General features: G+C 46.6%; 1 protein-coding gene across 1 annotated transcript in view; it reads left to right on the top strand.

Moving 5' to 3' along the window:
* The first annotated feature begins 758 nt into the window (after positions 1–758).
* The window catches only part of ENTREP2 (endosomal transmembrane epsin interactor 2), a 33882-nt gene continuing 13275 nt past the window's right edge, over positions 759–21365 (top strand). Inside the window, exons 1-3 of the mRNA XM_049614153.1 lie at positions 759–941; positions 9714–9874; positions 10479–10614. Of these exons, the coding sequence (XP_049470110.1) occupies positions 759–941; positions 9714–9874; positions 10479–10614 (480 nt within the window). The remainder of the gene's footprint in view (positions 942–9713; positions 9875–10478; positions 10615–21365) is intronic.

Here is a 21365-nt window from a genome sequence, read left to right as displayed (position 1 = left end):
GCAGGGAGCCTTGTGATGATGGAAATGTTCTTCTTGACTGCATCCACATCAATCCTGGCTGATATTTCACTATAGTTTTGTAAGATGCTACCATGGGGGAAACTGAGTAAAGAGTATGCAGGATTTCTCTGTATTATTTCTTATATACCTGCATGTGATTCTACCATTACCCCAAGGTAAAAAGCTTAATTTAAAAACTTGGCATTTTAGGGGTGCCTGGGTGGCTTCCTCAGTTAAGTGTCTGACTTCGGCTCAGATCATGATCTCATGGTTCATGAGTTCGAGCCCCACGTAGGGTTCTGTGCTGGCAGCTCAGACCCTGGAGCCTGCTTCAGATTCTGTGTCTCTCCCTCTCTGCCCCTCCCCTCTTCGTGCTCTGTCTCTCTCTCTCAAAAATGAATAAACAGTAAAAAGGAAGAAAGGAAGAAAGAAAGAAAGAAAGGAAGGAAGAAAGCAAGCAAGCAAGCTTGGCATTTTATTAAATACTTAAAAATTTTGAGATACATTTTATAATTAATAAAGATTTCCCACCCACTTAAATGCTGGTGATTCCAAGATTTTCTTAGACAGTGACTGCCTAATCATGATCAAAATTGTGAAATATATCATTTAGTATCTAATAATTCTATCAGCATTGTAGAAGAATAAACAGATGTGTCTCTATTAAAGTCCAGTTTTGATTATGAAGCAAACAAAAAGCTACAAAACAAGACCTCCATGGAGTGGATAACAATTGGCCACACTTTTTCTGGACCTTGATGGAAATGCTAAGGATCTGCCTTCTGGGTTGTCAGGATGAGACTGACTTTCTTCTGCCTTTTTCTCTCTCACAGGATCTCCTCTTTAGCGTGTGTGCCCTCAATGTCCTCTCCACCATCGTGTGTGCGTTGGCCACAGCCATGTGCTGCATGCAGATGGTCTCTTCTGATGTCCTGCAGATGGTGAGTGGCCCCCTTCCTTCCCAAGCACGCTCAAGATGGCTAGCCTGACCCCCTTCTCCTCCAGCCAGTTTGAAACCAACATAGAGTGGACACTTCTAGCTTCCAACCAGAAACCCCAAGGATGATAGGCCCTGAGAGTCCATGGAGGCCACCTCATGCTGCCCTCTGGAAGACAGAGAACCTGTACATTTGGTACCAGTTAACATATTTATTTTAGGCATTGAATGCATGTTAACAGAGCTGCATGTTAACAGAGTCCGGCCACCCTCATGCCCCTCTAGATGGCCTCTACTGTGTCCCCTGAATAATTTTAGTGACAATCCTATAGCCCTAGACATCCTCTGGGCCCAGCACCTCCAGAGCGAGGTGGCTTCTTCAAGCTTTAATATTCTCTTTTAATAAAGGGAGGTGAGTTCTTTTCAAATTGAAAAACTGCTCATCTGTGCTTTTTAGACTTCCTAATTAACCCTGAGCTCATAATCTACTGGCAGGTCACTGGCTGGCCCTCATGACCACCCTGGCCAGGGTCTTACAGTCGAAGAACTGCTGCTCCCAAGGGAGAAAGATAAGAACAGGAGCAAGGGTCATACACATATTAATACACGTTTATAAGTACATGCTTAATAAATAATGAAGGCTCTTTATTATTCAGTGTAAATGAAACACAGCCCATTGTTTGCTGTGTCACCACTAAAGTCAGTACGATAAAGAGAAACTAATGGGAAGATATTGTTCTCTAGTGCTCAGGGTAGGAATCATCTGTGTGTGCGTGCATCTGTCTGTCTCTGTGTCTCTGTCTCTTGTGTTGCTTCTTCAAGATCCATCTGCCTCCCCCTCAGTGTTTTATGCATCTCACGAAAAGAAAAGCAAGTTATTCTTGTAGTAGGCTGTTTTATTTGCTCTTTCTTATCCACCCCATGGCAATACATCAGTTCATCAAGATACAGGGCCAGAGAGCATCATTACCAAGATGTTAAAAATTCATTGGTTCTAATCATATGCAACATCCGCCTCTTTGTCCCAGTGTATATCTACACAGCTGTCACAGCCAGGGCTGACCTTTCTGAGAAGTGGCAGTTCTCCGAAAGGTATCTAATTAAGCAGTTATTCAGCAGCGATGAACTTTTGGCCCTGCTCACCGAGGCCTCATGTTGGTGATTTTCTCCGGCATGTTGTGTAAAGGAAAGGTTAAGTACCATGGGGTTCTACTCACCTCTGCATATTTTACTATTGATCTGTAAATATCACACCAATTTGACCAAACTAACAGAACCAAAGGGCTATAAATGTAAACGTTTGCATTTCCTGGTTTGAAGTGTTAGAATGAAACCCAACTAAACAAGCATCAGGCCTATGGAAGCTGTGATAGAGTATACAACTGTAACATCAAGAGCAGGGTCATTCTATCATTCTGCCACAGGGAACCTGAGCGGGCCTGGAATCCTGGGCCTGACGACAGCCATGACTGGGTCGGAGTCCCACCTCTTCTGCATATGAGGCAGGGGACTCCAGACATGTCACTGAACCCGCCAGAGCCTCAATTTCCTCAACTCAAATGAACCTAATGGTATACCTGGTTAACATTCAAGAAACATGACCTAGTCAATCCATAAATGTGGGCAGAATATTAGTTACTGGGCTATCTCAGCCACGACTGTGAATGCCATGGCCCTTGATGTACTTTGCCAACTGTAAAACACCACAGGGAAATAAGGTGTTTTTACAATTACCACAGCCACCCTCACAACCTCTGGTTGTTTCATAGCTGAGTGTTTGCGGGTAAGTTTGCTTCTAGCCCCTGGCTTAGAAGTAGAAATCAGTTAAATTCCTGCAGGTGAGTCCTTTTCCCTTTGTGGCTATGGGCTATGGGACCAGACAAGGCTCAAGGGGAACAGGTGGTATATGACCATGGTGCATTGTGGAACCAGTGCATGATCTTGGGCACATCCCTGCCTATTGGTCCCAGTTTCCTCTGCTCTATGTAAGACTGTTCATGTTCTGCTTCCTCTTGGGTCTGCTGACAGAGGTATCACATAATGCATGTGTGTGGACTTTGAAAAACCCTGGTGGCCATGTGAAGGAGGTGGGCTTTTACCACATGGGTCAGAAGCTGGGTGAAGCTGGCCACACAGGCTGCACCCGTGAGAAAGGAGAAGTGGGAAGCCCAGGGGCTCATGGGTACGCCCTGCAGGATGGAACCTGGTACTAGTTATTCATGAAAATGCCTCAGGCTCTTTTTACTTTTTTAGAAAAGTCTTCTCCTTTTTCTCCAGCTCTACTCCATTGCAATTGACTTTAATTTTCTTAATTTCATTAGACTGTTTAATTAAAGAAGTAATGTATGATCACTGAAACAAGTAAAACATAGAGATAAAGGCATAGTTAATAATCTACCTTCTCCCATCTTATTCTGTTGAGGAAACTTTGCATTAAATCCTTCCATTTCTTTGTTGACTTCTTAGTGTTTATATTAACATATATAATCTATTTTCCTTGTTCCTCCTTCCCTTCTTCCCTCCTTCCTTCCCTCTCTTCTTCCTTCCATTATTTCTTCCTTTTAGCCAAATAGGATCGCACCATTCATTATCACTCTGCAGTGTGATTTTAATAGCCTGAAACTCTCATGGACATCCCTCTAGGTTAATCTACACAGAAATGTATTCCTGTCTACATTGATCCATAATATGGATGTAATGTCAGTCAGTTGGCTATTTATCTATTCGATCCATGAATGCTTGAGTTCTTTCTTTCTTTTTTTGAGAGAGGGCATGAGTGAGCAAGGGGCAGAGAGAGGGAAAAAGAGAGAGAGGGAGGGAGAGAGAGAAGCAGGGCTCATGCTCACCCAAAGTGGGGCTAGAACCACGAGATCATGAACTGAGCCGAAGTCAGATGCTTAACTGACTGAGCCACCCAAGCGCCCTTTTCTTTTCAAAAAAAATTTTTTATTAATGTTTATTTATTTTTGAGAGAGAGAGAGAGAGAGGGACAGAGTGCAAGCGGAGGAGGGGCAGAGAGAGGAAGACACAGAATCCAAAGCAGGCTACAGGCTCTGAGCTGTCAGCACAGAGTCCAATGCAGGGCTCAAACTCACGAACCGTGAGATCATGACAGGAGCTGAAGTTGGACACTTAACCAACTGAGCCACCCAGGTGCTCCATGGCGCCCCTATCTTATTTTTGATTTTGGTTTTGTTTATGTCATTGTGATCATATAGTGGTTAGTACTCTGCGTTGTGGTTTTGTTTATGCCTGTGCAGATGGTGCTTCAGTAAGCACATATAGTCATAGCTCCCTTAGCCCACCTGTGCTGACCCCACTGGCCGGGTAGCCATGGTCTCCATCCCACCGATGATGTACTGCCTGCTCCCCACAACACATTTGTTCACCAGCAGCCTCTGTGGTTCACCCATGTGCCTTCTCTGCTCCCAGTAGTTGGGTCACAAGCTTTCCAAGGGACAGTTGTATCTGTCCCCAAACCAGTCTATGTCAATGGTATTTGAATTGTTAAGTGCATGTTTTAGTGCTATATAAGCCGATGAAATATGAGTGCAAAAAAGAGAATTGTTTATTTTACAAAAAAGGATGGAGTTCTTTGGGAAGATTCAGAAAAAAAAAGGGGTTCCTGGATATACTGCTCTCAATTTTTGGTGTGGGTGAGATAATTATAAGAGGTTGAGATACAGAATTTTAAAAATCTAGGAGGCATCTGCACACACATTGTTTCACAAGTACCTTTAAGCTCCAGCCCTGCTCCAAAAGCACAAAAATGGGAAGTGAGTTAATTCTCATAGGTGTAGTTTATACAACAAAGAAGACCACGGGGCGCTCTAGACAACAGACTGAGACTCACAGCAAGAGCCTTAGCCTGGCATGGAAGGAACCCGCAGTTCCTTTCTTATTTCTGGGGATCAGCATTTTGGGATAAATAACCATTTGGGGAACTCATATAATGAATGCATGTATACATGAGATGCCTAGCGTCAGAATTTAGAAAGCTGAAGTACTGTAATATGTTTGGAACTAGTGGCAAAAGGCGATCTGAGTATAAAATTCAGTTTATAGATATGGTTTTATGGAGAAAGCTTTTACCTCAAAAGTGTCTCTAATCTCACATTTTTAGTTTTATTTCTTGAGCATAATCTCATTTTTCCATTTTTCCATTCAGCTCTTTTCCTCCCCACGTACTTTATCGCCAGCCACTTTAGCCCAAGAGACATCATCTGCTATTGCATGCATCTCCATTAGGAACTTGCCTGTGAACTTCATCTTTTATTATTGTCATTTATGTTCTCAACACTAGTCATGTGCCCTGTAAAGCAGAACACCTCCAGAAAGTGCAGACAGAGCATCATTGCCCACAGAACTAGCAAGGGGTGTCGCGGCCAGGGACGATTGGGACACCACCTCCTGGGAGCCCCAGAATCGCTCAAGTTCACCAGTATCTTCGCCTCTCTGGCTCACTCCACTGCTGGTTCAGCACCCCACGGAGGCTGGCCCTCTTTGGACCCACAGTGGCCTTCCTTGAGGTTTGGGTTTACCAGAAACGTCTCTAGGTAGTAGGTGCTACTTATGTAGGACTAGGGGACTAGGACTAAAGGGTGTCTGTCTAGTTAATCTTAAAATCTAGTTACAGCAGACAATCCTAAAAGTGATAGATACAAGCTACAAACATTTTATTTTGACTTTAAATATGCAGATGAGCATTTATCCATCAGGGTTTTGATTTGGGGCCAAGATCTTCTGTTCAATTATGGGTCTACACATTGCTGTACTGAGTTGCATTTCTTTTTTTTTTTCTTAATACTGATTTATTTTTGAGAGAACGTGAGTGGGGAAGGGGCAGAGAGAGGGGGACAGAGGATCCAAAGCGGGCTCTATGTTGACAGGCTGACAGCAGCAAGCCTGATGTGGGCCTCAAACTCACGAACTGCAAGATCATGACCTGAGCTGAAGTAGGACACTCAACCAAGTGAGCTGCCCAGGTGCCCCCAAGTTGCATATCCTGTATAAACTTCATAAAAATATCACTATCTGTAATTTCCAGATCCTTGAAATTGGCATGAGCCAGGCAAAATGAGATGCACGAACTCCCCTGGATATCTTCTGACTCCTCTCCCTCCCTTACAGCTAGCTGCCTTGCCAGTTCCCATTTTGACAGTGGTTTCTGCTCAGCTGCTCTCCTGTGTCAAGTCTTTCCAAAGCGTCCAACTTGGTTCTCGTAGAATGAGCGAGTTTTCCTGCCTGCATTCATATTTCATTATGAATTACAGTAGTAACTAAAACTGGCCTTTAGCTGTTCGGGAATGCGCCCCTGTGTCCTGGGTAGGCAGGAAACACACATGGTACACCTGGCATGGTGGCAGGACTGGAGAGCAGCAAGGTGCCTCGGGCAGGTGTCACTCCAGGGTCTGGGGCATGGAGGGAAACCCCAGCTCATCAGATCGGTTGGCCAGGAGAGGTGGATTAAGAAAACTTCTACCATAGTAATACTAGAGTATTTGTACCAAGTCTCAGGAAGGGTAGAGGAAGAGGCCTATTCCTCTGTATTTCTTAGTCCCTGAGGGAAGTCTCAAAGGTGTGTGTGACCCATTCAGGAGCCAGAATGTGGCAGGGAAGCTGGGAAAGTGTGCTGTTCCCTGCGAACCAGAGAGGCAGCTGCTGGTCAGGAGCCTGGGGAGGGTGTAAAAGGAGGCTGGTAGGCTTGTCCTGGGGCCTGGAGGAGACGAGTCTGCTCAGAACTCAGAGGAGTTTGTGGAAATTCCAGCCCCTTGTCTCCAGACCCCTGCAGGCCTGTCCTGCCCTCCATTCCTTACTTCTCCCCCTCCCCCTGTGGCCAGAGATAGAGGCATAGGGACTGAAGAGCTAATATTTGTGATGTGGTCTTGTTTAAGCCCCACAACACTGCCGTCTGGGTCTGTGACCTAGAAATGGTGTTTCCCAGTATGACCCTGTCAGGCCAGGTGGGGTGAGGAAAGGAGACGAAAACTCAAAGGGGTCAGTAATATGCTTATAGTCTTGTGGTCAAGCAGGATCACCTGAGGCCTCAGTGGTCAGGCAGGATCACCTGAGGCCTGCCGACCTCTTCACCCTTCATCTCAGACAACAGACTGTGCGCTGTTCTCACAGAGCCAAATTTTAGGGTCTCCGCTAAGTGGGCCTCAGGAAGCCCAGCCCTCCACCCTGGTTCCAGGGCACATGTAAGGACAGCACATGCCTAAGTTGGGATTCCCTCTCCAGAGCAGACATATGGGAAGAGACTTCCCTCCAGCAGGGTCTAAAATGCACACTCCTCTTTTGTGGATGATGAAGGCTGGGCAATAATGAAACTCCCATCAGGTGTGTGAACCCCTTGGGCTAGAGGAACACAAGGGTAGGAGTGGGGAAGGAGCAGGATGATGTAGCTCTTTTCTTCCAGACTCCCCCCCCCTAGCACCCCCTGTTGGCAGAACCCAACAGTTAGCCAGCTGGCAAGGGAGTCTAGGAAATGTGGTTTGCAGAGGTCTAGCCCCAGCATCTCAGAGCAGAGTCCAGAGCAGGTGACCTTGGCCTTGGAGACAGCCCCTGCCTCAGACAATTTCAGTCTGTGATATTGCATGTGTAGACATGGTCACTATTCTTTCGCTGTTAGTCTGGAGCAGGCTAGTTTCATGGAATTTGACCATATTCAAAATTGTGACCTGACCCACACTTGGGCAAAAATGTCCTATCATCCCAGCCTTTTTTTCAAGTCCAGACCACCCTACCCACGGCTGCCAGAAGGCACTTCCTACCACACAGCTTTAATAGCACTGCTCCCTAGCTCTAGCACCATCACTGGCTCCCCAGTGCCCCAAGAATTAAGAATTAATTTCTAGAGCCTTATATAAATTTGCTTTTCTTAAACACATCTTTCACCAGCTCACCTGTTACCTTCTTGCAGGCCCACCTGTTGATATCCTACCAATCTGCGGACCCATTCAAATGTCATCTTCATTAACCCTTTGTAGACTCCAGGTCTCCACACAGTGCTTGGAGAGCTCACTGACTAGTGGAACTGTCCTTGCTTGGCCGTGTACACTTGACTGTCTCACGTGTCCCTCACCCCCCATGCAGTGGGAGGTCCCAGAGCCTAGCATTCACATAACACAGAGTCTTGTTGGCCCTACAGGAGCTCACAGTGAGGTGTTGACTGGAACTGTGGCAATGGCTCAGGCATCTCCACAGGTAACCCCTTGGGAGCAGTGACCAGAGGGTGGGAAGTTATTGGCCATTGCTTCCCATTGGCATAAATGGAAAGCTAGGCAGAGGCAGAGTTCTTTTTGCTTAAGAGATTTTACCTCAGTTTGCTCAAGCAGCATCTCAGTTTTAAGGTTGCCTCACAGAATGTTCTGGAGCTCATCAAGGATTATTTTCCCTCAAAGCAGTGTTTTTACAAAGTTTATGAATTCCCTAGGACTGCAAAACACTCATCGATACTATGTGTCCAAAGGGATCCATAATGAAATATTTGAGAAATGTTCCACTCATGATTTGGGGGCACCTGTGTGGCTCAGTCAGTTAAGTGTCCAACTCTTGGTTTTGGCTCAGGTCATGATCTCACAGTTTCATGAGTTCAAGCCCCATGTCAGGCTCTGCACTGATGGCACAGAGCATGCTTGGGATTCTCTCTCTCTCCCTCTTTTTCTGGCCCTCCCTGCACTTGCACTGTCTCTGTCTCTCTCAAAATGAATAAATAAACTTTAAAAGCGGGGGGGGGGGGGGGCGCACTGGTGCAGACCTTCTCAGGGCCTTTAACACTGTAATATACATTATAGGGCTCCAAGAAGGGAGTACAATATGTGGCATTTCCCAGTACTTGTTTTTTTGTTTTGTTTTTTGTTTTGTTTTGTTTTTGTTTTTTTGCTGCAGGAATTTGGGAGGGGGTGGAGAAGAACATCTTGAGAGTTTGGTGTTTCCTCATGAATGAACTTCGGGAAGTACTGTCTTAAATCGTGGACCTTAGGCACCATTTTTGACTACAGGTTTTAGGTAGTATAATCTGAAGAGGAAGAGTTAGTGGTGGGGATAGAATTAAAGACTTTCTAGATTGGAGGTGCCAGGGTGGCTCAGTCAGTTAAGCGTCTGATTCTTAATTTTAGCTCAGGCCATAATCTCAGTGTGTGGGTTTGAGCCCCGTGTCAGTCTCTGCACTGATAACACAGAGCCTGCTTGGGATTCTCTCTCTTCCTCTCTCTTAAAATAAATAAACATATGTAAGAGAAAAACAAAAAAACAAAACAAAACAAAAAGACTTCCCTGGGGGCATCTGGGTGGCTCAGTTGGTTGAGCATCTGACTTCAGCTGATGTCATAGTCTTGAGGTTCCTGGGTTCCAGCCCTGCATTGGGCTTTGTGCTGACAACTCAGAGCCTAGAGACTGCTTCGGATTCTGTGTCTCCCTCTCTTTCTGCCCCTCCCCTGCTCACATTCTCTTTCCCTCTCTCTCTCTCTCTCTCTCTCTCTCTCTCAAAAATAAATAAACGTTAAAAAAAAAAAAAAAAGATTTCCCAGACTGTGTTTTTCCTTAGAACAGAGGCATTCTGCATAGCAGTGTAAGAAACAAAGCCTAATGAAGCTTTGGAGGCGAGGCGTTCCTCACAGAGCCATCATTTTAAAGTGTGTGTTTCGCCGTCACAGCCCGACGGTTTAAATTACATAAGTTCCAAACGGATCATTAAAGCTTATGTGTAATTAGCTTAATTAGACACAAGCCACACAAGATGTCCCACATAACTCTGAATCTCTCTGTTTTCCAGTTCCTTCCACAAAGGGCGCATTCCGCCAGCCCTGCCTGCGTGACCCCCCATGGCACCGTTCTCCACCAGACCCTGGACTTCGATGAGTTCATCCCCCCTCTCCCACCTCCACCTTATTACCCTCCAGAGTACAGCTGTACTCCCACAGCCGAGGCCCACAGGTGGGTCTTTCCGGAGATGGTGGTGGTGACTTGTATTGACACCAGGAAGATAGGAGGCAGTCTGGGAGGTGGGACTGGCAAGAGCCACGCTCATTTTCAGTGGGGCAGTTGAGCCAAGGAGAGCAACCATACGAAAGCATGTTTGATTAGAGGGCAGGGCGCGAGCAGTGAAAGAGCTCGAACCCTGGCTTAGATAGACCATGTCTACTGGGTATCGCTGCCGTGCAACAAAAGAGAACCTAGCCCGACGTGAGCGGCTCTATTATGTTCTCATGAAACGCAAAACTGCTATTGAGTAGTGGCCATTAACATAACATGTAAAATGTAATTAAAGATTTAATCGGCTCTGTGATTATTTTCATTTTAATGGACAGGGCCATAGAGTTTACTGAAAATGTCGATATCTTTCCAGAAAAAAGAAAAAAAAGAAAAAAAACCACAAGAGTTAAAACTGCCTAGCAAATTAGACTTTTATTTCACAAGCACGATGAGTAATTGACCAGGGGAAACCCTGACAAGTGACGTACTGATTGCCTTGAGAGAAATGTCAGCCATCCAGGATCCTTCCCCCAGGAGTGACAGTGCAATGGTTCTGTCTTTTCAGGGGCCTCCACTTGGACTTTGCTCCCTCTCCATTCAGCACTTTGTATGATGTTGCCATCAACAGCCCCGGCCTGCTGTACCCCGCCGAGCTCCCCCCACCCTACGAGGCCGTGGTGGGCCCGACTGCCACCAGCCAGGTGAGGCCCAAGCCCCAGACAAGCCAGTTTCCTGTACTAAGGCCTGCTCCTTGCATTTGGTTTTCTAATGTTCTATTTTTAAGAGGGCACAAGTCAAGGAGGGGCAGAGAGAGGGGGATAGAGGATCTGAAGCGGGTTCTGGCACTGACAGCAGCGGGCCTGATGTGGGGCTCGAACTCATGAACCACAAGCCGAGGTCGGACACTCAACTGACCGAGCCACCCAGGTGCCCCTGCTTCTTGCATTTGTATTTCTCTCTAAGCCTTAGAGCAAACCTGTGGTCTTATCAACGCTCGTGAAGAGCAGGCAGCAGCCTCAGGGAGTAGAACCTGCAGAGGCCCCACCCCAGGCCTGGAGATGCCACCCCAATATTTGTGCATTGCCCTCTTGGCTCTTGTCAGATGCATGTGAGCTAGTGTGTCTGGGGACACAGTGCCGAAGGAGCTGGTACAGATTCAAACGCATGAGCAGGGACAGAGCTCAGGCCGTGAACCGGGAACCCAGGGGACTCTGGCCTGTTCCAGCTGCATGCCTCTGTTGCTGTCTCCTGGGAGGTGAGAAAGCAGTGCTGGATCCCTGGTCCTGTCTGAGGCCTGGCAGCTACAGGCCAGGGAAGTGCCAGAGCCACAGGTAAGAGTAGCTGGCTTTCTCTGAGCTGGGCAAGCCAGGTGGTCCCACAACCTCCCGGTGTCTGACCCACAACAGGCACACACTGAGGATGTGTTGGTGGAGCCTCAGTTTCTTCATCTGTAAAGTGGGGATCATAACAGTACCAAGCACATGGGGTGGAACGGGATGTTTGTAATGGACCCAGCACAGTGTTTGATATAGAGTGGGCTCTGATTCAGCAAAAGCCAGTTGTCCTTTTCAATGGCATCATCCTCATCATGGTTATCATCACATGTGTCGCTCCTGGATATCCAAGGCCCCTAGCCAGGGAGGAGAGATGTGAACACTCAGAAGGTCACACAGCACCCACGTGTGGGACAGGCTGTGGGGAGGCCACAGGTTTAGGGGTGCACATGGGGAGCACAGCAGTCCAGCAGAGAACAGGCACATGCAGGGGAGCTGAGAAATCCTGCCAAGAATGGGGGCTGCAGCCTGTTCTGGGCCCCGAGCCCCAGGCAGAGGAGAGTGGGCAATATCATGACCAGGAGCAACCACAGGGCACCAAGATACAGTCCTGGGCCAGTCCAGATTCACGCACCTTTGGGCTTCTCACCTGGCATCCCAAGTCACCTGCCAGGAAGTGGTGCCAGCCTCAGACCTGGCCCAGACCTTCTGTGTCCTCACAGCCCCTTTGAGATCTGGAGCCCACATGGTGAGAAGGCCAGGAGGCAGTGCCTGTTCTCTTCTGGGCCACTCCCTGGGGAGCTTCTGGCCCTCAGGGACCTCTGGGGGTGCAAACCTAAAATGGCTGTTCAGACTCAGCCTCCATAAGCTTCCGGAGATAATTGCACCCACAGGAGAGACCACATTCTGCAGGCTGGGCGTTGTGGGACAGAAAGGGAAGGTAAGACCTGTCCACCTCTGTGTCCAGTGGGACCTTGGCTACACGGTTTTTGCAAGAAGGATTCTCCACGAGCGTCACTTGCGCAGGTCTGCTCAGCCCATCCTCAGCCCACCCTTGCAGAGGTGACAGCCTGACCAGCTGAGCCTCTGAGTCTCCCATCTCTGCCTACTCTCGCCCTGAAATGTCCTGGCCCAGCTCACCAGGCTGCAGACAGCAAACAGGGACTCGGCCAAGGACTCGTGGCCTTTTTTCTGTCCACAGATATGTAGGAACTGCCTGAGGTCCGGGTGCAGAGGCAGAAGGGAGGGGATTCATTAGTGAGGGGGCAAAGTGTGACTGAAATCTCATTTCTAAACTTACAATGATTGAAATCCTCTTGAATTTTTTAAAAATCTGAGTGGAGATTTCTACCTTTCCGAAATGATTTCTTTTCTTCTTGATGATAAAAATAATTCAAATCAATGTTATCAATGGCAACTGTGTCCTGTGAAGAGAGTCAGAAGTACTCTGAGGGGAGCCCCCGTGCACTGCTGGAGGGTGCTGAAAAGGGGCATCCAATCCATTTTTGGGGGACCCGGGGAGCCTCTGTGCGCTGAAGGCTCAGGCTGAGTGGGGTGGCAGGTGGCTAGGCTCACAAGGAGGGACCATGCAGCATGCATATCCTCAAAACACAAAGCCACTCAGGATGAGTCTGAAATGAGTGCAACATGGGTGGAGGGTGACCTCAGCGAGGCTGGTTGGATTCTGGGGCCATCAGGACATCCAAGCAAGTGTCCATGAGGTGATAGGGTCTATGTCTTGGAGCCTTGGAGAGATCAGAGTTAGCCACAGAGGTGGTCACCAGAGTCAGGGAAACCAAGTGGGGGTGGGAGAGCTCTATGGAATAACAATACTTTGGGGTGCTAGAGAAAGAGGCTCCCCTAGCACAGGCTGCAGAGTAGACAGAGGGCCTGGACTCACAGACACATGGTTCAGGAAGGGAGAGAGGGGCCAAGTGCTGCCCAGAGGTGGTGAAGGGCTGACCCTGGTCCCCCGCTGGCTCACCATCCAGAGATTGCTGGTGACCGTGGCAGGAGGAGCTGCAATGGGGCAGTGGGGCAGGTGCCAGCATTGGCTAAAGGCAGGGATGAGACGTGGGGAGGTATAGCAGTGGTCTGTCCCCGTGGTTTTTGGATTCCAGTGGGCATCCCAGGCTTGTCAATCAAATACAGATGGCTGAGCCCACCCCAGAGTTTCTGAGTCCATAGTTGGGGAAGGGGAACCTGCCAAGAATTTGCATTCTGGGGGTTTCTGGGTGGCTCAGTCGGTTAAGCGTCTGACTCTTGATTTCAGCTCAGGTCAGGATCTCAGGGTTGTGAGCTCAAGCCCCATGTTGGGCTCTGTGCTGATAACACAGAGCCTGGTTGGGATTCTGTATCTCTGTCTCTCTCTCTCTCTCTCTCTCTCTCTCTCTCTCTTTCTGTCTCTGTCTCTGTCTGTCTCTCTCTCTCTCTCTGCTCCTCCCCTGCTCTCACTCTCTCCCTCTCTCAAAATAAATAAATAAACTTAAAAAAAAAAAGAATCTGCATTCCTACCTAAGTTCCAGCTCCTGCTGCTATGTTCCTCTAGGGACATGCTTTGGGAACTGGAGTGGATCACTCTTGTGAGATGCTTGGCAAAGAGGAGAGAAGATAGGAGATAGTTAGGGAGACTGTGGGCATAGGGCATGAGGATGTTACCAAAAGGACGTGGAAGGGTCCAGACGTGGGAGCACCTGAGCCGGGGTTGGAGAGGGAAGTCCCTTGAAGGCGGAAGGGGGATGCTGAGCCAGCCTCAGATGGTCTGCTCTGCCCTGTAACCAGCAGGGGCACCAGGCAGGGCAGCAGATGGGCCTGGAAACCCCAGCAAGCCCACAGGGGTATGTGATTCTCCATGGCTGCCTTGGGGAGAAGGAGGAACTCTGCCACCACCCCCCAGCTGCTGCCAGTTGCCATCACAGAATTTGAGCTCCATCCTGGGGCCGAACTTCGGCCTGCCCATCTGTCCTCCCATTTGTGAACAGTTACTCCCATTTCTAGAAGAGAAAATGCCACAGAAGGGTGAGTGACTGTGCACACTGCCCTGTAGAGAGCAGCAGGACTTCTCAGAGCCCTTTGCTTCTCAATCCTGATGACAGGGAACACCCACCCCCAATAATACTCCTCATGATGAGTGTGGAATGCCCACCTCCAAGCCTGTCAGGGACCCTGGATGCTGGAAAGTGGCCTCTGCATTTGGGTGTGACATTCGATGCACACCATACTGGCATACCAGAAGGCTATTGAGGAGTGTTTTATCGCTGATTTACTCTTTTTTCTGAAGCATATAGAATACAGATCTTCCTTGACTTACAGTGGGATTTTCAATCCAAGAAACCCATGTGCTTTGAAAATATCCTTAATACCCCTAACCTACCGAACATCGTAGCTGAGCCCAGCCCAACTTAAGTGTGCTCACAACACTTCCATTAGCCTGCAGTGGGGCAAAACCATCTAATACAAAGCCTATATTTTAAAAAATAGTTATTTATTCATTTATTTATTTAGAGAGAGCAAGGAGGGGGCACAGAGAGAGGGAGAGAGAGAATCCCAGAGAGAGAATCTGCACTGTTAGCACAGAGCCCAACATGGGGCTTGAACCCATGAACCATGAGATCATGACTTGAGCCAAAACCAAGAGTTGGATGCTTAACTGACTGAGCCAACCAGGCACCCCACAAAGCCTATATTATAATAAAGTGTTGACTATCTCGTGTAATTTATGGAACACTGTACTGAAAGCAAAGAACAGAATGGTTTTGTGGGTGCAGAATGGTTTTGTGAGGGTGTCCGTTGTTTACCCAGTCAAGTGGCTGTCTGGGAGCTGTGGCCACCCACCTCTGCCCAGCATCATGAGAGAGTACCATACTGCATATCACTATTCTGGGGGAAAAAAATCCAAAGTCAAAACTCAAAGTACAATTTCTTTCTAACTGAACGTGTATCACTTCTGTACCATCGTAAAGCCAAAAAATCCTAAGTCAAACCATCATAAGTTGGAGACCGTTTGTATGGGGGAGGATAATACTGGTTCTAATATGACACCGTTCTCCAAAACTATTGAGAATTCTCTAAATGGAGATTTCTTTCACATGATTTTGGTGAGAAAATCCTTAAGGGCAAAGGAAGGCCTGTCTCCTATTGCATTGGCTCAGAACCCACCAGCTTACAAGTGCCTGCACAAACATTATGTGTGCAAGAAGTACGTGTCTGAATGGCCTTTCTCTGGGCTGGCTCTTTGGGGAGGGGGACAGCATCTGGTGATTACGGGGCCACTGCAATGCTCCCCTCAAGGGGAAGCCTGCGCCTTGCTGGGCCCATTCTCTTTGACCCCGTGGTCTGGCAGCACTTTTCAATTCCACAGACACCTCTAGGAGTCTAGAAGCCAATGAAACTCGTTCCCATCCACAGAGGGAAGGCTGCGCCAGCCACCTGCCCCCCTCCCCTGGGGCAGTCCCCCCACCTGAGGACATCAAGGAGCTGTCCCCCCTTTACGGCACAATCCTTTGTCACAGGGCAAGGCAGAGGTTAATTACTTCCCCTTATGGACAAACAGCACGTGAATTGTCTATCAGTACTCGTTTGGATAAAGAGAGAAAGACAGACTGACAGAGGAGCAAAGCAGGCATTGTGTGGGCTCTGGACAGGTGGCAGGAGGCCGCTCCTTTGGGAGAACTTTTTGATGCGGGAAGGAAAAGCTCCCTTGACTGAGCACATTCATTCTGACCCATCCACTCTCCTGGATCGGTCACAGGCACGTTCTGTTCTCTGTTTGCAATGTCCTTCTCTTTCCCATGGCTTAAGACCATACCTTGAGGGCAAGATCAGAAGGAGTGCATTTCTTTCTATAGCCAGAAAGTTACTGAGAATTTGCCAGTGTGCTATTCCTGTGGATGATAAGCTTACATTTCCAAGGACCATGGAAAACTGTGCTGTATTCTATAGAACACAGAGCCATGAACTGAACAGAATCCCTTCCTTGTGGGACTCACAGGCTGGCATTGGTAACAGGACGGCCTCCAATGAACTTTGCTGGGACTTCAGGGGAAAAAGGTAGAGTGGGATTGGCATGTGAACAATGGAAAAGGTCTCCAAGGTGCAGTGTAGACAAACAGTGCTGCGACAGCCTGGGACCTGGCTGGGGAGCTTAGGGTAATGAAGGAGGTTCATTGACATCATTTGGGTACAGATTTCATGACCCTGCATGTCAAACTATAGCAGTGCCTTTGACGAGTTTGACATTTGGAGTTGACATGATCCAGTGGCACCTTGGGAATTTGAATTTGGTGGCAGTCTGGTGAGTAGGAGGGCAGCCTGAGGTACAAGGCTAGAAATGCTGAGGTAATGGACACAGGAGAAGTGCAGCCAACCACAAGTCCTAAAAGTCAGTATTTATATTTTCAAACAAAATCACCTTTGCATTTAAAAATCTGTAAGCAAAGTAGCTTCAAAGATTGCCTTGGGACACTAGGCTAAAATCTTAATTCACATTTTCTGTGATTACAGCCAATTGCCTCCAAAGAACAGCTCTTTATAGTTCTGATACTAGCTGGTTGACCTGACCCAGGAGTGGGGAATTTGCTACCAGAAATAGGGGAGAGTTTTCACGTGGTGTGTCTTAGCCACAGAGCTTACCAAAAGAAAGGGAGATGAGGAGATGCGGCTTATTTGCATAAATGCCAACTGACTGTTTATTTTTTATTTTTTTTCAATATATGAAATTTATTGTCAAATTGTTTTCCATACAACACCCAGTGCTCATCCCAAAAGGTGCCCTCCTCAATACCCATCACCCACCCTCCCCTCCCTCCCACCCCCCCATCAACCCTCAGTTTATTCTCAGTTTTTAAGAGTCTCTTATGCTTTGGCTCTCTCCCACTCTAACCTCTTTTTTTTTTTTCCTTCCCCTCCCCCATGGGTTTCTGTTAAGTTTCTCAGGATCCACATAAGAGTGAAAACATATGGTATCTGTCTTTCTCTGTATGGCTTATTTCACTTAGCATCACACTCTCCAGTTCCATCCACGTTGCTACAAAAGGCCATATTTCATTCTTTCTCATTGCCACGTAGTATTCCATTGTGTATATAAACCACAATTTCTTTATCCATTCATCAGTTGATGGACATTTAGGCTCTTTCCATAATTTGGCTATTGTTGAGAGTGCTGCTATAAACATTGGGGTACAAGTGCCCCTATGCATCAGTACTCCTGTATCCCTTGGGTAAATTCCTAGCAGTGCTATTGCTGGGTCATAGGGTAGGTCTATTTTTAATTTTCTGAGGAACCTCCACACTGCTTTCCAGAGCGGCTGCACCAATTTGCATTCCCACCAACAGTGCAAGAGGGTTCCCGTTTCTCCACATCCTCTCCAGCATCTATAGTCTCCTGATTTGTTCATTTGGCCACTCTGACTGGCGTGAGGTGATATCTGAGTGTGGTTTTGATTTGTATTTCCCCGATAAGGAGCGACGTTGAGCATCTTTTCATGTGCCTGTTGGCCATCCGGATGTCTTCTTTAGAGAAGTGTCTATTCATGTTTTCTGCCCATTTCTTCACTGGGTTGTTTTTCGGGTGTGGAGTTTGGTGAGCTCTTTATAGATTTTGGATACTAGCCCTTTGTCCGATATGTCATTTGCAAATATCTTTTCCCATTCCGTTGGTTGCCTTTTAGTTTTGTTGGTTGTTTCCTTTGCTGTGCAGAAGCTTTTTATCTTCATAAGGTCCCAGTAGTTCATTTTTGCTTTTAATTCCCTTGCCTTTGGGGATGTGCCGAGTAAGAGATTGCTACGGCTGAGGTCAGAGAGGTCTTTTCCTGCTTTCTCCTCTAGGGTTTTGATGGTTTCCTGTCTCACATTCAGGTCCTTTACCCATTTTGAGTTTATTTTTGTGAATGGTGTCAGAAAGTGGTCTAGTTTCAACCTTCTGCATGTTGCTGTCCAGTTCTCCCAGCACCATTTGTTAAAGAGACTGTCTTTTTTCCATTGGATGTTCTTTCCTGCTTTGTCAAAGATTAGTTGGCCATATGTTTGTGGGTCTAGTTCTGGGGTTTCTATTCTATTCCATTGGTCTATGTGTCTGTTTTTGTGCCAATACCATGCTGTCTTGATGATGACAGCTTTGTAGTAGAGGCTAAAGTCTGGGATTGTGATGCCTCTTGCTTTGGTCTTCTTCTTCAAAATTACTTTGGCTATTCGGGGCCTTTTGTGGTTCCATATGAATTTTAGGATTGCTTGTTCTAGTTTCGAGAAGAATGCTGGTGCAATTTTGATTGGGATTGTATTGAATGTGTAGATAGCTTTGGGTAGTATTGACATTTTGACAATATTTATTCTTCCAATCCATGAGCAGGGAATGTCTTTCCATTTCTTTATATCTTCTTCAATTACCTTCATAAGCTTTCTATAGTTTTCAGCATACAGATCTTTTACATCTTTGGTTAGATTTATTCATAGGTATTTTATGCTTCTTGGTGCAATTGTGAATGGGATCAGTTTCTTTATTTGTCTTTCTGTTGCTTCATTGTTAGTGTATAAGAATGCAACTGATTTCTGTACATTGATTTTGTATCCTGCAACTTTGCTGAATTCATGTATCAGTTCTAGCAGACTTTTGGTGGAGTCTAACGGATTTTCCATGTATAATATCATGTCATCTGCAAAAAGCGAAAGCTTGACTTCATCTTCGCCAATTTGGATGCCTTTGATTTCCTTTTGTTGTCTGATTGCTGATGCTAAAACTTCCAACACTATGTTAAACAACAGCGGTGAGAGTGGGCATCCCTGTCGTGTTCCTGATCTTAGGGAAAAAGCTCTCAGTTTTTCCCCATTGAGGATGATGTTAGCTGTGGGTTTTTCATAAATGGCTTTTATGATCTTTAAGTATGTTCCTTCTATCCCGACTTTCTCAAGGGTTTTTATTAAGAAAGGGTGCTGGATTTTGTCAAAGGCCTTTTCTGCATCGATTGACAGGATCATATGGTTCTTCTCTTTTTTTTGTTAATGTGATGTATCACGTTGATTGATTTGCGAATGTTGAACCAGCCCTGCATCCCAGGAATGAATCCCACTTGATCATGGTGAATAATTCTTTTTATATGCCATTGAATTCTATTTGCTAGTATCTTATTGAGAATCTTTGCATCCATATTCATCAGGGATATTGGCCTATAGTTCTCTTTTTTTACTGGGTCTCTGTCTGGTTTAGGAATCAAAGTAATACTGGCTTCATAGAATGAGTCTGGAAGTTTTCCTTCCCTTTTTATTTCTTGGAATAGCTTGAGAAGGATAGGTATTATCTCTGCTTTAAACGTCTGGTAGAACTCCCCTGGGAAGCCATCTGGTCCTGGACTCTTATTTGTTGGGAGATTTTTGATAACCGATTCAATTTCTTCGCTGGTTATGGGTCTGTTCAAGCTTTCTATTTCCTCCTGATTGAGTTTTGGAAGAGTGTGGGTGTTTAGGAATTTGTCCATTTCTTCCAGGTTGTCCAATTTGTTGGCATATAATTTTTCATAGTATTCCCTGATAATTGTTTGTATCTCTGAGGGATTGGTTGTAATAATTCCATTTTCATTCATGATTTTATCTATTTGGGTCATCTCCCTTTTCTTTTTGAGAAGCCTGGCTAGAGGTTTGTCAATTTTGTTTATTTTTTCAAAAAACCAACTCTTGGTTTCGTTGATCTGCTCTACAGTTTTTTTAGATTCTATATTGTTTATTTCTGCTCTGATCTTTATTATTTTGCCAACTGACTTTTTAATCACAACTGGTCAAAATAACGTGTCTGGGAACAAATAAATGCAGCCTCTGAGTGTCCCATGTGACGCCATACACACAGCATCTCCTCTCAGTGGCCCTCTCCTGCAAGAGCTGTGTTATAAACTTTTATTGCTAAACTAGAGTTTCACTTTAAATTCTGTGCCACAAGTATGTTTCTTCTCCACCCTTTTCCGCCGCCCTTATATATAATCGAAAATGCCGTGTGACCCTCACAGCTATTTCCTCCACAGCTTTCGTGTGGCAAGGTGGCGTTGGCCATGAGGGAAGGCCAAATTCAAATTAAACCCTTGACACCCTGCTTACCAGATGTGATAGATACACTGCCAGGAGCTGTCTCCTCTCAAAACCAGATTTGACCGGGAGCCAGAGGGAAGCCAGTGATGCTTCTATGAAATATGAAATGAATCCAATTTCCTCCTGACCTTGTCCCACGGCGCATTTTATTCCTCTTGTTTTATTTATATTTCTTTATTACCAGAAGCTTTTCTTCAGGCATCAGGCCTCCAAGTTGCCACCCATCCCTGCAAAATTAAAAAAAAAAATGTTAAGGGTCAGGAGGAGTATGGAAGGAAACGCACCTTGAGGATATTGTTCCTTTTTGCGTGATTTCGCAGAATATTCTCAACAGAGATTTCCAACATTGGTTGTAGGCATAGTGTGATTTCAGTGAAAAGGAAGGTGAGTGTTGGTGGCCGTGTGAGTCTCCCTCCCCCGATTCCCTCCCCAGCAGAACAGGATTGTGCTGAGGAAGGAAAATAGTGCATGCAGTATTACACATAGGTGGGATCAAAGGGAACATTTAGGCAGCTCTGGTTCTTCCCCGCAAGTGCGGTTCTTGCCCCCCAAACCCTGTCGCACATTCCCCGCCCCCGGGGGCACGGTTCACCTGTTTTGTGTTGGTGAGAGGCCTGCAGCCTGGTTGAAAGAGCCGAAGGTGATCAGCTGTCTGATTGAAGTAGCAGGAGACAAGGGAGGCAGAGACGTAATTACCTGAGCTGGAATGGGACCAAGCCGCAGGGGACCCCCTGAACTTCCCAGGCCTCCCCCTGAGCTCATTATTTGCAAGCAAGTCCCCAAAGCAATTCTGAAATAATACAAGGATTCAGAAATCATTTTCTGAGATAGCACAGGGGCACATGTATGTGGTATTTGTGACACCCAGACACATGGCCCATGTGGGACCATTGTGCCCTACAGTAGGGGTGGAACAGATGTGGTCACAGTGGGAACCGAGTGTGCGAGCAGAAGATGGGCAAGTGAAGACAGGGCAAGAAGGCAGATGTGCCCTACCCTCACCCAGCCAAGAAGGCCTGGTCTTCCCCTGCTTGTCCTCCCGATGGCCTCTCTGGGCTGAATGATCTATTTGAGAAGAAATCTGCAAGAGCATGATAACTTCCAACATG

The sequence above is a fragment of the Panthera uncia genome, assembly GCF_023721935.1.
Source record: "Panthera uncia isolate 11264 chromosome B3 unlocalized genomic scaffold, Puncia_PCG_1.0 HiC_scaffold_1, whole genome shotgun sequence".
Taxonomy (NCBI): domain Eukaryota; kingdom Metazoa; phylum Chordata; class Mammalia; order Carnivora; family Felidae; genus Panthera; species Panthera uncia.
Note: the sequence above shows the minus strand (reverse complement) of the source record. Positions and strands in the feature narration are given on the sequence as shown.